This window comes from Camelina sativa, chromosome 1 (genome assembly GCF_030686135.1).
Source record: "Camelina sativa cultivar CO46 ecotype springtype chromosome 1, ASM3068613v1".
In the NCBI taxonomy this organism is placed as follows: domain Eukaryota; kingdom Viridiplantae; phylum Streptophyta; class Magnoliopsida; order Brassicales; family Brassicaceae; genus Camelina; species Camelina sativa.
In genome coordinates, this window is record NC_141880.1 from 25438074 (window position 1) to 25454997 (window position 16924).

Genomic DNA, 16924 nt, shown 5'->3' on the forward strand with positions numbered 1-16924 from the left:
TGTTGTTGTCTTTTTGTTCCTTAAATTAAACAGGGGATAATAAGTCTTGTTTTGTTTTGATTCATTCTAGACATTGTACAGACTCTCGGTTCTTACCGAGGGAGGGAAGTGCATTGTCTACATCTTTACCGGGAGAATTCCTACTTATCATGGCTACCCCAATCCAGCTTTCTTTGTCTTTGTCACAACGTTTAAAACTTCCTAATGTCATTGTTATTAGCAATACCCCCACCAAATCTAGACTCGGCCACATGTTTTAGCTGTCCTGCATATACTATACACATCATTATGTATATCGTTGTGAAAAAACATAGCAATAGCTATTAGCACGATTAAAAACATAGCATCTACTAGACGCATCATATGTCTGGGCAAAGACTATAGCAGTACGTCATGCTACTCTCCTACACAAAGTTCTACTTGACTCAGAAGCTGTGTCCAGTCATCCTTAAAAGTTCTATTGTGTATTTATTACATCTTAGAAATGTTGTGTTTGGTTGGTCTATGAACCCAGGTTGTACACACTCTTTGAAGGTGAAAACAGCTCAGTGATGCTTCTTTCTACCTCTACATGAATCAACAAGTTTACAAACTTTCTCGTAAGTAGCATGGAAAGCAAAAGGTGTACATATATGAACCGTAGAGAGCTTCGACGTCGTACCTGTGCTTAATGTAGACGTTTGACCTCCTCCTTCAACTGAAACTCTGCTGCAGCCTTCTCACTTTCAATCCAAACAGCAAAGCCAGAAGCTAGCAGACAACTTTGCAACACAATTTTGATCCAGAGAATCAGTACGCCCTAGAGTCCACGTTACCAGTAAATTTCTTAGTTCACGGTAGCTTTTCTCCAGCTCTGTATACTCCTACTAGATCAGGGGTGTTTCAATAAACGGCATGTTTACATGATCCACGATGTAGAGCACGATAATCTGATGTGACATACCTGGATCACTTGGTTTGCTTCATCTGGGGAATTCTTTTGTCCTTTGCGAGCACGAGCTTCCATATCTTGCAGCTCTTGATTCAGAGATGTACATTCGGCCTGAGTAATACTTGCTATTTATTTGTTTGAAGTTCGAATATAATGATGATGAGAGAAGAAAACACATAGAAGATGAGTTCATCTAAACACCACCTTCTGTCCACGAACTGCCGCTTTCGTTGTCCTTTCATCAGATTTTCTCAGAAATACCAGCAAATTTAAAACTCAGATCAAAGTAGTGGTAATGCAAGTAGCATTTGCTATAATCTTCATTTCCCCGAGACTCACACAAAACCTCTTCAAGTTGATCTTGAATCTTCATGGACGTCTTATCAGCTCTACCTGTTCTTTCTCCAGATTGATTGAAATGCCAACTTTTGCCTCATCGCCCGCGCCTTGAGCCACATTCCCTTCACCAACCGGAGATACATGCACTACAGATTCCAGTTTCTTCAGGTATCTATTTATGAAGAATCATCTAACTCCCGTTGTGTGCCCTTTCTTTTGGGACTATCAACCTTAATATGAGGAGAATGCTCCTCTTCAGCTCTCCTTTCAGTGGTGGAAAGCTCCTCCCGCAATGTCTCAATGGTCTGGGGACCCTATATGTTTGTAATAGTACGTAGGGAACAGCAAATTACTGGAAGTCATTAACGAAACTATATATCAATTATTTGTAGACACTTGTGTTTAGCAACCATTAAAATGAAAAGAACAATCAATGGGTCGTTAACACAAAAAAAAAAAAAATCAAAAGAATATGACAGGACAATGAAATTTATTGCATTTAATAAGAATAAAAAAACAAAGAACCATCAGGTCTGCCTAAGCCACTTGATAAATAAAGATTGAAGAGAAGTATATACTAAGATAAACAAACAAATCAGAAACCGTTGATGCATTGACAAGAAGAGGCAGATTCTTAGAAACTGTGAATGTTACCTGGCTGCGATTTCAACCCTCAACTTTTGCATTCCAGCCTATAACAAACAAACAAACAAGAAGGTCATTCTCCACTTGACCAGTTGTAACATACGGATTATTAAACAGCACCGAGAGAAAGGCAAACTTTATGAATCATCTTAGTCATACCCAAGACAGGTGAATGTTTTTGTTTAATAAGTTCATCTACTTCTTCTTCTAAAGGCATATGATAGATTATAAGATTCAGAGGAAACCAATAAGCCGAATGACAAATCTCATAATTTATCAGGACTTACTTAACGGCACACAAAGGATATAATAATAACAAACTGGCCGGATCTAAGAAGCTTCAGGTTTCTTCTCTGCCTTGATTCATACTCTTCTTCTTGGTCTGGGAAATCTGAAGTTTAAAGCAGTTGAAGAAGCTCTCAAGATAAGATAGGTAGCACCATTGTCTCCACACGATTCCCAAGCTAAAATCAAATCACAAATGTCAATCTACACTAGTAAAATATAAACTCAAGTATCTCCGTAATTAACGATATAGATTAAAAGCACTATGAAGCTCAAAATATATACTAATATTATTAACATAAGAAGAATCAGTAGTTATTAACATAAGAAAAATTTGCTGGGGATATCACAATGAGCAACGTAAGCGATCCTGAGAATTGACGCCCTACGATTCCTAGAACCGATCTTCGATTTTGTACCGGAACTAACTAACTCAGCCACCGTCCGTGACGAATTTCTTGCTCCGATACGGTTTGACCCGACGATGCTCCCCCTCCTCCTCCGTCTCCATCTACGCGGCCGCTTCGTAACGCCTTCTTGCCGCCGTTGCTCCGATCAGATTTCGGCGATTACGGAATGTAGATCAGCGGACGAGTTCCGGTGCTCCGGCAATCAGATACTAAGAAGAAGTCGCAAACGATTTCTGGGAGCTCCGCGAATCGCCAAATGGAGAAGGAAACGATTCCGTCAGATGAAATTACTCTTGAGATTTCGGAGATTTTGATTTGAGGAGATGAGAGAGAGAGAGAGAGAGAGAGAGTTAAAAAGTATTTTTTTGGTAATTTTTTATTTAACAATATAAAAGGAGAAGCGTGGGGACTACTACAAAATAGAGTAATGTATATGATATGAGAAAAAAAAAAAAAAAAAAAAAAGCTTACAACAAACAAAACAAACTAAAAAACTAGCCGGCGATTCCTCCTCCGTAACATTCCGGCCGCCGGCGCTACTTCTTCGAGGAAGCCAACACCTTGCCACCTCGGGAGTTCAGCTGGGTGAGTGATGCCGTGTTGTTATTTGTTCCATTGACGACGAAGGTTTTTCTCCCCACCGTGAACTTGAACGATCGCTCACCGGTGACGACGATATTTGGCGGAGGAGTCGAAGCATTTTTGCCATGCAGAACCGCCAACGTCTTCTCCGCTGCTCTTTTGAAGAGAGCTTTCGTGTGGGTTCCCTGATCGACGAACACTTTGAGAAACGCCCTCTTCGCTTGGTGCAACACTGCCATGATCGTTAGATGGATGATGATGATTGATTGATGCAGAAGTATAGAGGCACAGAGAGATATGATGGTTTAAGATATTTATTCCCCCTCGATTCAAAGTTTGTTACAGTGAGCGATCGATGGTTAGAGACGATGAACTCTACTTTTTTTTTTTTTTTTTTTTTTTTAAATTATTTTAATATACATAAATTATAACTGAAATTAAAATTCCGTTATTTTTGTTGGTGTGTTTGTCTCCGTTTCGGAAACTATAGAAATTAAATAAAATTTCGGCACGTGTGTGTATAATCATAAGAGTACCAAAAAAAAATTTTAATTTATGTTCATAATCATAAGAGTACAAAAAATAAAAACTACTATTCTATTTTATTTTCTACTTAAGTTATTAGACATTTTGGACTTTCGAATTTTTCAGGTTTTACTTTTTATAAAATAAAAACCTATACGATACAACTTTTTTTCTCCTCAACTATCAAAATGTTTCTTTTTGCACAACGTTAAAGCGTTTTTTTTTTGGCGTTCCAAAAATAAAAACAAAGAACAAAATCTCATCGGAGCATATCTACTCTTAAAATTACACCAACTGTGCCAAAAGCTGGAGCTTCCACATGTATTTAGTGTTATACTATTATACTATATCCAACGGCGTTATAATAAATATGTCAAGAATTTTTCCTTCTCCGTTCTAGTTGTATCATCAGTTCATCACTAGTTTAGGACGGATCCACGTTCAGAGTTAAGGATGGCAGAAGAGCACCATATTTATAATGAGGTGCATGGGTCCACCACCACCACACACACCATCTGAACTTCTTTACATCTCATGGGTCCATCAGAAGCCACAACCCGATATCGAACGTAAGGCACCAAATAGTAGTCATGGATGTTTAAATGAAACTGTATTCTAGCTAGCTAAGATGTTATGCGGTGTTAATAAAGGAAAGACCTATTAAGATTTAAGAAGTATATATGATCTATATATGTTCTGTGACATATATATATATATATATGTTGTAGATATATACCTGAACAAATCCATGTACTTCATTAATTTTACAAAGACTATCTTCAACAAATAATAACGACGAGTATGTTATCAATGTCCATTCTTAGCATTTTAAATTATATATTAAGACATTGTAGGTTTCAAACCACTTAAAGATAAGATTGATTGTGAAGTTTTAGAGTTTGCAAAGAAAAGTGGTCTCAGACTTAATGTCGCTAGCTAAAACTGTATATGACTATATATATATATATATATATATATATATATATATATATATATATATACCTTTAAAACTCATTTCACGCAGCACATACTATTGCAAAATCCAAACTCTAAAAAATTTGCTCATACATAATATATTAACTAATTAAACACGCAGTTCTTACATTCCATTATGGGGGATTATCATGGGAAGAAAACAGACCAAATGAAAAGAAGTCAGAAAAAAAAAAAAAAGAGAGTAATAAAATCTATAAGCAATGAACACCTAGTAGTAGCTAGCTAGTCTAATTTTGGAGCCAGAACGTTGCCGTGGACAGGTAATTGTCGGGATTGATGGTTGGAATCGGGTAGACGGTGGAAGTGGCAAGATTGCAAACTCCTATGTCGTCGAAGCCAACGAAATAGACGGAGTTAGGGGTGAGGCCAGCGTACAAGCTTGCAGGTAGACAGAAAGGCTCGGACTTGGACAAGAAAATGCAAAGATCCCCAATATCTTGAGTGTAACAAGCATTTCCTTCCTCGTCTATCTTGAACACCAAGAAAAGCTTGTTGGTTTTTGATTTCTCCAAATTACTATTGCTGCTCCCGTCATACCATTTAACCAGAAAGGATTCACCGGTGGGTGACTCCACCAAGTCTTCCCTCCTTAAACATGAATCCAACAGTTCCAACTCCGGTTGCATCAACTTGGGAAAGTTTTGTAACCTCATCTGGTTCAATATAGGGTTATGCCTATGTTTGTGGAGATCCCATGATCCCGTGTAATGGCCTCCAGAAGCGGGCATGCAGAACATTTGATTTCTTCTGGAGTACATGACCTGAGAGTTGAAAAAGCTATTTGGGGTTCTGATGTTGACCCATTTGGAATTCGGACCGGAACATGGCTTACATAAGCTGAGTTGAGGTCCAAAGAACTTGACAGCCAAAACACAGTCCTCTTGTTCAGGAGAAGTGGACATTGCCACGTTAGAGACAAGTTGGGTTTGGCAATACGGCAAAGTGACAAGAGGAGGCAATGAAATACGTTTTGGGTATGAATCTAATGATGTGGTAGGGTTAAGATCATCTATGAGAGATATGGTAGCATCACGTGTGTTTAAAGAAGCTACCCAACCATGAGATGATCCAATCCTTCCCATTAACTCCAAAAACTCCATAGGCACTATCTTTTCTGAAATCATGACTTCACCTTTACAAGGATCATAGTACTCGAGGTGCCCAACGTTATCACCCTTGAAACTAACCCCACAATAATCGCCGCCGAGGATGAGATAGGGCTGATTGTGGGATAAAGAAGATGAGAACCGAAGGCTTTGGTTTCGTCCCTGCCAAAAGTAACAATCATGCATCTTAATTCTTAAACCAACAAAAGCATAACCCAAAAGAGAGAGAGAGAGATCAGCTTACAAGGGCTTCTCTCCTTAGATGTCTAAGAACCATAGACATTGTGAAGACTTTGAATTTGTTCTGATAGGAAAAGTTTATACAAACCCTGAATTCGTTTTTAAAAAATACAATTGCCCAAGAAACACTCCCTTTTAACTATCAACCCGTACCCTAGCTAATCCATTATTTACTAATTTTTTTCCCTTTATACTCAATAATCTTAAAACCCAACTATTAAAAGGTTATTATTCACAATTTTCTATACAAAATATTTTGCTTTAGTTTGTTCTAAGGTCTGGTTTAGGTTTAGTCTTTTTTTAAAAAAATGTTACGAAATATTATACCAAAATCAATCCAAGTATTATTTAGATCAAGTTTTAAGGTTTTGGATTAGGTCTAAGTTGTTTGGATCATTAACCCAAATATACATTTAAGCTGTACAGATTTGTTTGGATATTTAAGTAATTTTTTTATTTAAAAAAAACTAGGTGATGACGTTTGTCTACCATTCGTAGTTATAGTTATGTAGATATATTTTATTATATAAAATTTGTTTCAAAAGTTAGTCATTGTGACACTTGTTAACTGTATCAATAAAATGTTGACAGTTTGTCGATTCTAACTTTACAAAAAATATTATAAAATAAAATAATGTAAACATTCTAAATTTTTACACCTCTAACAAGATATAATATATATTATTTATTTTTTATGATTGGATTTTAAAGCTACCACAATATATATAGGATAGAGATAGACAAAGCCTGGTACACAATTAAAGTAACTTTGAAATTGTAAAACTACCCAACCAGCGACCAAATTTTCTGAGGAGGGCATCTAAAAAATTGAATATCCATAAAAATATACACATGTGACATATCACATGTTGATCTAGTACTAAAACTGCCAACAGAAATAAAATAAAAAAAAGTTCCGCATTAGGAGACCTACATAAGCTGCTAAAGTTTATATCAATACTACAAACTGTAATTTGCATTTCGCAGGGCAAATTAAGGTTTGATAGGTTTAAAACTTTAAATGCAATGGTTGTAGAAGTTTACGGATTGGAAGGGTTGCTATCTAGCGTTATTAAACGATTAGTTTAACATTTAATGGATGTGTTTGCATAAGTTTTACTAGTGGTTAACTGGCGAGTGCTATAGTGGGCTTTAAAAACAAATGGGCTTCATTCGACCCTTTTATTTTTTTATCTTTCACAAATTCGACCCCATTATTTCAATCCTCAACAGTCCACTACCTGTGGATGAGTCTCTCTTAAAAACCTTCGTAATACCTTTGATTTCTCCGGCAATGTTGTTGAAACTCAACAACACCCCTTTTCCAATTTTCGCGCCATCTCTATTTCCTAAGCCGAACCCAAGAGCACCTAGTGAGATCCGATTCTCTAGGTGGGGTAACGCTAATGCCGAGCGGTTCGAGCAGCGTCGCCGGAGCCAAGAAGAACTCGAGGCCGAGATCCGTCGCGACCGCCGATTCGATGCCGCTACTAAAATCGTCCATACACACGATTCCGAAGCTGCAGCTTCAGAGCCTAAAACGTCGCTGTTTAGATCAAGAGGCACTCCTTCGGTTCCCTCTGCTCGTTCGATTCCGGGTCGAAGATCCAAATACTCCAAACCCGATTCAGGACCCAATAAACCCAAGAACAAACCTAGAGTACCCGATTCGCCACCGCAGTTAGACGCTAAGGCGGAGGTTAAGCTAAGCGAAGACGGATTATCTTACGTCATCAACGGAGCTCCTTTTGAATTCAAATACAGTTACACGGAGACGCCAAAGGTTAAGCCTTTGAAGCTTCGTGAGCCTGCTTACGCGCCTTTTGGGCCTACGACTATGGGAAGGCCATGGACTGGTCGTGCTCCGCTTCCTCAGTCGCAGAAGACGCCGAGAGAGTTCGATTCTTTCCGATTGCCTCCGGTGGGGAAGAAAGGGGTTAAACCGGTGCAGAAACCGGGTCCTTTTCGACCCGGGGTAGGTCCGAGGTATGTTTACACCAAGGAGGAGATTTTAGGGGAGCCATTGACGAAGGAAGAGATTAGAGAGCTGGTTACTTCTTGCTTGAAGACAACAAGGCAATTGAATATGGGTATAAAGCTGAGCTCAATACTCTGTTTTTTTGTTGAATTTACTTTAAGAGATCGATCAATAGTTTCTTCATGAGGATCAAAATTAGTATCTATGGAAGCTCAGACATAGTTGTTTAGGCGCATTTGAAGTGATAGACTCAAAGAACAGAGTTAGTAGGATATGTGATATCTAAGTTTTTGTCTTTTCTCAGGTAGAGATGGCTTGACGCATAACATGTTAAATAACATACATGACTTGTGGAAGCGGCGAAGGGTTTGTAAGATTAAATGCAAAGGAGTTTGTACAGTCGACATGGATAATGTTTGCGAGCAACTAGAGGTTTTTTCCTTGGATCTGTTTTATTATTTCTGTTAGTAGGCAATACATGGATCATACTTCTTCCATCTGTTGTGTTCTTTCTTCAAGAAGTTTTGATTTGAATTGGCAGGAGAAAATTGGAGGGAAGGTGATATATAGAAGAGGAGGTGTGCTTTTCCTATTCCGTGGCAGAAACTATAACCACAGGACAAGACCGCGCTTCCCTCTTATGTTGTGGAAGCCTGTAGCACCTGTTTATCCAAAGCTGATTCAACAAGTGCCTGAGGGTTTAACTCACCAGGAAGCTACCGAGATGAGGAGGAAAGGACGAGAGCTCATGCCCATATGTAAGCTAGGTAAGCTTCTGGATAGCAATAATCTTGATATGGTATTTTTTCTTCAAGACCCGAGAATGTTAACTCTACCATGTGTTGGGTTTTGGTCATGTAGGAAAAAATGGTGTGTATTGTGACCTTGTGAAAAATGTGAAAGAAGCATTTGAAGTTTGTGAATTGGTTCGGATCGACTGTCAAGGGATGAAAGGCAGCGATTTTAGGAAAATCGGTGCCAAACTCAAGGTTTGCTATATTCTTTTTCATATGTGATTTTTAAATTTTAAATCTCGTGTGTTAGCCTCGTTATTGAACGCGGTGATTATGTTTGTGCTCACTTTGCAGGATCTTGTTCCATGTGTTCTCATATCTTTTCAAAACGAGCAGATCCTTATCTGGAGAGGACGGGAATGGAAATCGTCTCTCACAACTCCGAATAAAAAGGATGATTACCTTAGAGATATCGAAGTTGATACTGATAATGATACTGCCTTCCCGGAAGATGATGAGCCATCGGTGTCCCCAAACCAGACTCAAACTGTGACCCAGGACTCTCCACTGGATTCTATGGAATTGCAAAATGATCCAGATGGTCATGATTTGAGCCCTTCAACAGTAGATTTCTCGGCGATGGAAGGCACAAGCAGTTCTATACAGAGCTTGTCTACAGATGTAACTGAGCTAACTGCAGATGGTTCTCTTGGAGACGATCAAGAACCTGAACACGAGCCAGAAAGATCAGAAGAGGTCAGCAAACAAAGCATTGAACGAGTTCTGAATCTGATGAAACAAGCTGTAGAGAGCGGGACTGCACTTGTCTTAGACAGTACTGAGCTGGACGCAGACATAGTCTTTGCAAAAGCTGTCGCCTTTTCGACTGTAGCTGCACCGGGACCAGTTTTCCAGCATGGGTTGAGAAAACAGCCAATGGTTAAGAAGCAGGAAAACCGAAACTTGGAGGCAAAGACGAGTAATGTTGTCGTAACTAGGAAGAAAGAAGTTGCCGTGAGTGTGAAAAGAGAGGAGAAGAAGAAAGTTGATGAGTTTGACGAAGATTACAGAGAAGTGATACCTCATGGAACATTGAAGGTCGATGAACTAGCTAAACTACTTTCATAAGGAATTATATGTATTTGTTTTTTTGTAGTGTATAAGTTAGCTATACATCATTGTAAAAGGTGTAATTTTAAGAGAAATTAGATAAATATTTCTTGTATTTATGAAATGCGATTTTGGAATACAATCAATTGTTTTATCTGAATTAGAATACGATTTTGGAATACAATCAATAGTTTTTTCCTAAATTCAGATATTCCTACTAGAAAGACAACATAAAGTCCCAACCAAAATTATATCAATTATTAAGGAGATTATCTATATATATATATATATAAAGTTGGTTTTTTTCTCTTCTCCTTCCTCCACCTCATCAATTCTTATTTTCAATTTTAATAAATAAACAACATTAAAAAGCATAAAATTTAAAGTTAATGCATCAATTAATTCACTCATTTGTTTAATATTTTTTTATTATAATTAAAAATAATCATTTTAAGTAATTTAAACTAAAATATAAACTAAAAAAATGAAAAAAAATACAAAAAAATATCAAAGTAAAATATGAATAGAGATTACATAAACAAAAATATATAAAAAAGAGAAAATATTAATCAATTGCATAAAAATTAAAATAATGTATATATTTAAGAAAAATGTAAAAGATTACTTGAAATAAAAATATATTAAAGAAAACTTATTCTGAACAACACACATACAAAAAAAATTACAGAAAAATAATAAAAAGGAATTTGAAAAAGCTATTTGTAATAAAAACAATTACAATAGTAGTGCTAGAAAATTTAAAAAGAATTTTATTTTTGAATAAGAACACATATTTAAAAGTTAGAGTAATCTTGAGAGAAAAAAAAAGTTAGAATAATATTATGAGTTTGTAGATTTAGGAAAATCAAAATAAAAGACACTATATAGAACATAGTAGACTAGTACATATTTTGAAGTAGAAAAATTATATAGGTGAATATAATTTTTATTTTGTCAAACAATTTTAAAAAAATTTAAATTAAAATCACGCTTAGTTTTTCTAGCTAAATCTTTTAGCTCTCTAGCTGGATTTCTCGCCTTCTTTCTTTTCAGCCTTATTTTCGGTTGGCCGATGACTAATTTCCTCTCAATACCAAAAACTTTATAGTAGTGCCATGCTTCAGTAGCGCTAGCTATAAGTTTACCTTGGGCTTCGTCGTTGTAAACTAAATACACTTGAAAACTTCTTTTCTGGAGAGCATAAATAATTTTGGTGAAGTCTTTGTCGCCTGAAACGAGAAGAATGGGACAAGGTGGAAGTCTGTCACAAACATACCGTAGAAGTGCCACCTTTACAGCTTGGTCGACAGCATCTTTATCTACAAAAAGATTATTAAAAGAAATTAAGATTGAGAAAGATTATTAAAAATAGTTCTCTAATTAATACTAAACTCGGTCGGTGGCTATTAAAATAATTAGTTTTCTTACATACATCCTACAAAACTCAAACTTAGCGGCTATTAAAATAGTGACTTCTCCGACTAATCTCGGAGGCTAAGAAAAAAACTAAACTAAAAGACAAGTTATAAGAGAGATTATTAAAATAAACTATAAGACGAAGGTTGTTTTATGTTGATGTATCTACATGGAACATGCCAATCTTCTTCTCCTTTTCAAGAAATTAATAATTTGTCTGGTTGAAATGTTCCTGACTTCCAAATCCTGCAAATCCAGGTATGTAAAAGTTCTTGGTTCCAAGAAACTTCACAATTGCTTTATACAGCCCATCAGGCTGATAATAATTTGGGATTGGACAGTTTTCCCAATCCTATACTATGTACAAAAGGCACACAAATGATATGGAAGGCAAACTTCTCAAGTACACACCAAAGTCCTCAGCACTAACATCTTCATGTGCATACTGCACAGAAAATTTTCCTCCTAGGCCACTACAATATAATAGAAAAGAGAATTTTATTTATTTTTTTAATACTATTCCTATATATATGAATCAAATATGTATATCTATATATATATATTACCTTTCACACAACGATTTAAGAACTTATGTTGCAAGCTTTGTTTGTTTGAATGTTGCCAAAATGCAGCTTCGTGTATGGACATTGGAAGGATTTCCGCCAAGAGCTTTCTTGATATCATCTTCTTTAATTGCATCCTCATACCCAGACACTAACACTGACGACATCGATTAATAGTTGAGAACACAAAGAATTAGGTGGAGGTATTATTGGATAGTGTATTTTAATAGACTTTTTAATGTATTTTAAATTCAGAGTAATATCCAGTGTTATTCAATTGTGTACTTGATAGTTAATTTAAACTTTTAAAAGTTTGAAATATTATAATTAATATATCTAAATTTAATAAAAATATGTTATAATTATAGATATTTAAACATATTAAAAATTTAACACAACACATACAACTTATATTGTAAAATTGGTTGTATGATGGGACGAGTTTGAATCACTATTATTAAAATCAACATAAAACACCATCAATATTTAATTAGTTATAGACTAAAATATTAGTAATATGATACTTCAATACATATTAAATCCTCATTTAACTAAGTTTTTTAAAACATCAAAATAAAAAATGTCAAATCAAACTGATTTAGTCAAGATTGTGTTAAACAAAATTTGTTTTGCAGTATGATAGTTTTTTTTGTCATGAAATTGGTAACTTCTTTGTATTCAAATATATTTAGTTAATTACTTAGTTTAGTGTTAAGTCGAGTAACGATATTTGTTAGTTGAGTGGTATTAATATTTTAATTATATAATTAAATATTTATATAAAGTATAAATGAATGAATTATATTTTGAAGATAGAAACTAAAATGAATATTTTTACAATAGAACCTCTATAAATTAATACTCTTTAAATTAATACTCGCTATGAATTAATAAATTTTTCCGGTCTCAAATTGGGTCGGTGTAAAAAATGACACAAAATAATAAGATAATACTTTTTTTGAAATCCTATGTAAAAATATGGTCTCATAAATATCATAAATTAATATTCTCTCTGTTTCACAAAGAGTGTCATTTTGACACATTGCACACAAATTAAGAAAAACTTGAATTATACATATATATCCTTATTTAATGAGTAATTTATCATTTAATTTAATAAAAAAGCTTTGGAAATATAAAGTGACAGTCTTTGTGAAACAAAGAAAAAACTCCAGAATGAAACTCTTTGTGAAAGAGAGAGAGAGTAATGATATAAACTATATGCATATATATATATATATATATTTCTAAGAAAATTTAGTAAAATATGACTCTATTATTATTTGCCTATTCTTAAATTTGCATCTTATTGGAACTTATCTATAATCTTTCTCATTGCATTATATAATTTTTGTATTGTTTTTCTCAAATTGTATTCAAAAGTTGTGGAGCTTCATAGACGCGATAGTTGTTCTCTTACGTATAATTAGTTCTAAAGATACCGCAATATTTTCTTGGACTTCATCATGAAGGATAGTAACAACAATTTCTTCCAAACTCTGAACTTCTAAATATTAATTATTTTCATCTGGATAATCTAATAAACTATTGACATCTATCAGATTAGGATAGCCGAAATTATAAATTAAGAAAATTCTGTATGAATTATAATAAAAGTATTTTATTTATTTAATGGATTAATTCAAAACTATTAAAATGAATAGTATTTTTATAAATTAATATTTTATTAATTTATCGATAAGTTAAAACTTCTATAAGTTAATAAAATTTTGTGGTCCTGACTTTATTAATTTATAGAGGTTTTACATGTATATGTATTTTTTTTGGTAAATTGGTTAGCTTGTTGTGAAAATATCAAATAAATATAACTTTGATTGCTTACTCGGAGAGAGACACTGACTCAATTGACTGACTCAATTGACTGATTGGAAAATTTTTGTACATCAACAATAAGAGAGAGGAATCTTACCGGCAAATTCGTTGATCGGGGAAGAAATGAACAAACTAAACAAAGTTAGGGTTGAACCTATCAACTGAAAGATCTCTCCCTCTCTAGATATTTCATGTGATCGATCTGTCATGCTAATCCAGCAAACTATCGGATCCAATCGTCAGATCTATAACTGTAAATATATATTAACGGATCTGATTCTCTATTTCTTGTTCGTTTTGTTCCGCGACACACTCGCCTATGTGGACCTCGTAGATTGCCCTAGGGAGATTCCTAACTATGAGAACCTTGCTTTATAATGTGTAATATCTAATTAGCTCTTTTTGTCCAGAGTTATCGTGGTCGAATCTATGCCCACGTACGTTTATGGAGACAAGAATTTGTTCACGGATGGATAATGTGCGGTATAGATATGGGGATTCAGATATCCTCCTCTACGTCAGAGGTCACTTCCTACATTCTCAACTCTTTGAATGCGTTGTTCTATAAACATGTAAGAGATTGAATTGAGATTTTACGAAAGTGTGACGAGAGTTTAGAATTACAGCATTACGGACTGTAGGAGCTTAAATTGAAATTCACTACAAAGAACTGATTGAAAACAAGAATGGAAGCGAGACTATTATAATCCGTAGCAATCCTGTAATACTCCACTAATATCTCAAAAGTATGGTATCATTAAAAGCCAACGCTGCTTAGCCTCAACTCATACAAGTAACAACTGTTTATTTTTTTATCTGTAGAAATTGGGCTAAACATAGTCTTACAGTTTTCAACTCTTACTCACTGGATTTCGTTTTCTCTTTGAACCTAGATTTTGGGATCTACAAAAAGCGTGTCTTTATTTGTAGGCTTTAAACTCAGTGCTCTTTGTAATTAACAATTTGATCATTATTCAGTGTTCTAAAAATATCTAATTGCTAGTATAACAAAGTACATGTAATATCGACACTGCTCTTCATACTTATGAATATCATCCACAAAGTTCAACACTCATATAGCTTCATGAGCTTTATCCAAAGTTATGAACTTGGTATCATGTTGAGAATACTATTTACGGTAAACAACGTTCCCCCCGCCCCACCCCCCTAAAACCTGAGTAAAAACTCATGTAGATTTTTTTACCAACATCTAAATACTATCAAAATATTGAATACTTTATATAATTTAGTTGTAACTTACAAATACATGAACATCTTAACATGAAAACCAAAATAAAAATAAAATAATACATGAACATACAATTAAATTCTCAAGATATATAAAATTATCGGTGATTTTTTTTTTTTTTGATAATAGTTATTGGTGATTTGACTACGTTTTTTTGTATTAAAAATACATGTGGTAATTCACACCAAAAAAGGTCATTAACTCCCCAATTCAAAGTCAAGATATTTATTTTTCATATATAGTAATAGTATCTATATATTCAATTCATATTCGAATATATTCGCTTGAAAAGGTCGCTTCTTAGACTATGTCTCTGCTCAATCTCCTCCTGACCCGTACACAACAAGCGACCTTTTCAAGCCTAGCTTAGCCATCATCACCGGAGTTTTCTCCATCGTCTTCACTCTCACTTTCGTGCTCCTCGTCTACGCCAAATGCTTCAACAACGATCTCCGATTAGAGACCGAGAGTGAGGGAGAGAGAAGACGACACGAACGTCTCTGGCAAGGGCTTTTCAATCGATCCTCTCGATTCGCTGGTCTCGACAAGACAGCAATCGAATCTCTTCCCTTTTTCAGATTCTCTGCTTTCAAAGGGTTGAAACAAGGGCTTGTAAGTTCTGTCTGTTTGTCCAAATTCGAAGACGTTGAGATTCTTACCTAAATGAACACGCTTTCCACATTGGGTGTATTGATGCGTGGCTTGAGCAGCACGCCACGAGTCCTTTGTGTAGAAACAGAGTCAATATTGAAGATGATCTCTCTGTCTTGGGTTGTACTAGCTAGTAGCCATAGTCTTAGGATGGTGATTGGTGAACCAATCCCAGACAAGAGAAGAAGACTCGGAATTGGAGATTTACATCGAACGCGAAGAAGGAACTAATGACGGGTCTTCAAGATTCAGCAGTTTCCGGAAGGTTCTAAAGAAATCGTTCTTTCTTGAGAGACAAGGAAACGAGGACATCGAGGAGAAGAAAGCTATGCACAAGTTCAATCACCGGATAGTTTTTTCAGATGTCGTGATAGTGATTATTACTTTTAAAAACAAAATTAATGCGGGATCACGTAATGAGTACTGTGAAATACGGTCGTTTCTTGGAGAATGAAAGAGAGGCTATATTCTCCAAGTTCACTCATGAAAACCAGGAATTTCCAAGGCCTAAATGGACACAATGGAGAACTAAAACTCTACAAGAAAATGTCGTTGCGTGTGATATCTATTGTCTCGGTTCACATGAAAATCATGGTGGTTTAAAATATCATGTTCACCTCATGCCTCTTGGCCAAGTAAATACAATAGATATAAAAATTGTTTGGTTCAAAGTTGAAAAACGCTAGACACGGTAACATTTTTGTATACCCCTCGAAAGTTTGTCACTCTAATCAAAGTAAAGTAGTGTCTAGTCTGCTCAAGTCCAGTTTATAAAAGTTTTCGAGAGTATCGTAATGATTAAGTTCGTTTAGAGTCGTGTGTTCGAGTGATAGCAAACCCGGTTGTGGGTGGTTGTATCTTGGAACTAAAATCCTGTCTCACTGCAAGGGTTTCAAAGAGTTAAGGAAAGAGATTACGGTCTTACCTCCATCTTCCCTTAACGTTTGTGATTTCTTGTTTTCAACTATTTTAAGCTCCTACACGTATGAAAACATTTGATGTTTTATATATGTTTCATTAACTAGGAACGACAGTTGGGGGGATAAGCATTACTACATTCTCACATATCAGTTTTAAAAGGCAAAGCGCAGAGGATCCATCTTGGAGTCCATCACAGCCTTCAAAAGTCAGTAGATTATATTGTATCTAACTACACTCCAGCAGCAACTCTTGGCTGTGTTAAACAGAAATAGATTGGTTGAGTTAGGGAGATATGAGTATCTGAATTAGAGTAAGAGTGAGCAAAAGTGTTACGGACTTTGCAGCCGTGTCGTGGTATTATATATTCTCCTCCTGCAAATGACTAGTGGAACGAACGAGCAAAGATATTT

At 35.3% G+C, this 16924-nt stretch overlaps 2 protein-coding genes, 2 long non-coding RNA genes and 1 pseudogene across 11 annotated transcripts; 2 read left to right on the forward strand and 3 right to left on the reverse strand.

Annotated features, from left to right (window-relative positions):
• Nucleotides 1-35: 35 nt before the first annotated feature.
• On the reverse strand, nucleotides 36-3014 carry LOC104702274 (uncharacterized). Of its 8 annotated transcripts, none has more exons than XR_002033232.2 (7): nucleotides 2551-2935; nucleotides 2203-2379; nucleotides 1925-1962; nucleotides 1136-1584; nucleotides 944-1042; nucleotides 662-863; nucleotides 36-265 (listed from the first exon to the last, which is right to left on the reverse strand). It is a non-coding gene; the product is annotated as an uncharacterized LOC104702274 (long non-coding RNA). The 8 variants fall into 8 exon arrangements; XR_753965.3 differs by lacking the exon at nucleotides 36-265 and adding an exon at nucleotides 296-567 and having other exon boundaries at nucleotides 2551-3014; XR_015564091.1 differs by lacking the exon at nucleotides 36-265 and adding an exon at nucleotides 296-567 and having other exon boundaries at nucleotides 662-799.
• A 1751-nt stretch (nucleotides 3015-4765) lies between these two features.
• Nucleotides 4766-6150, reverse strand: LOC147950348 (uncharacterized). Its single transcript, XM_087462297.1, has 2 exons — nucleotides 6064-6150; nucleotides 4766-5981 (listed from the first exon to the last, which is right to left on the reverse strand). The coding sequence occupies exons 1-2, from the start codon at nucleotides 6100-6102 to the stop codon at nucleotides 4941-4943; spliced, it is 1080 nt and encodes a 359-aa protein (XP_087318423.1). The 5' UTR covers nucleotides 6103-6150; the 3' UTR covers nucleotides 4766-4940.
• A 1095-nt stretch (nucleotides 6151-7245) lies between these two features.
• Nucleotides 7246-10041, forward strand: LOC104702265 (CRS2-associated factor 1, chloroplastic-like). Its single transcript, XM_010418099.3, has 5 exons — nucleotides 7246-8149; nucleotides 8342-8469; nucleotides 8579-8804; nucleotides 8899-9026; nucleotides 9126-10041. The coding sequence occupies exons 1-5, from the start codon at nucleotides 7354-7356 to the stop codon at nucleotides 9897-9899; spliced, it is 2052 nt and encodes a 683-aa protein (XP_010416401.2). The 5' UTR covers nucleotides 7246-7353; the 3' UTR covers nucleotides 9900-10041.
• A 1201-nt stretch (nucleotides 10042-11242) lies between these two features.
• LOC147950349 (uncharacterized) lies at nucleotides 11243-12017 on the reverse strand. Its single transcript, XR_015596303.1, has 2 exons — nucleotides 11864-12017; nucleotides 11243-11770 (listed from the first exon to the last, which is right to left on the reverse strand). It is a non-coding gene; the product is annotated as an uncharacterized LOC147950349 (long non-coding RNA).
• Nucleotides 12018-14162: 2145 nt separating this feature from the next.
• LOC104711042 (putative RING-H2 finger protein ATL12 pseudogene) lies at nucleotides 14163-16198 on the forward strand (annotated as a pseudogene).
• The last annotated feature ends 726 nt before the right edge of the window (nucleotides 16199-16924 follow it).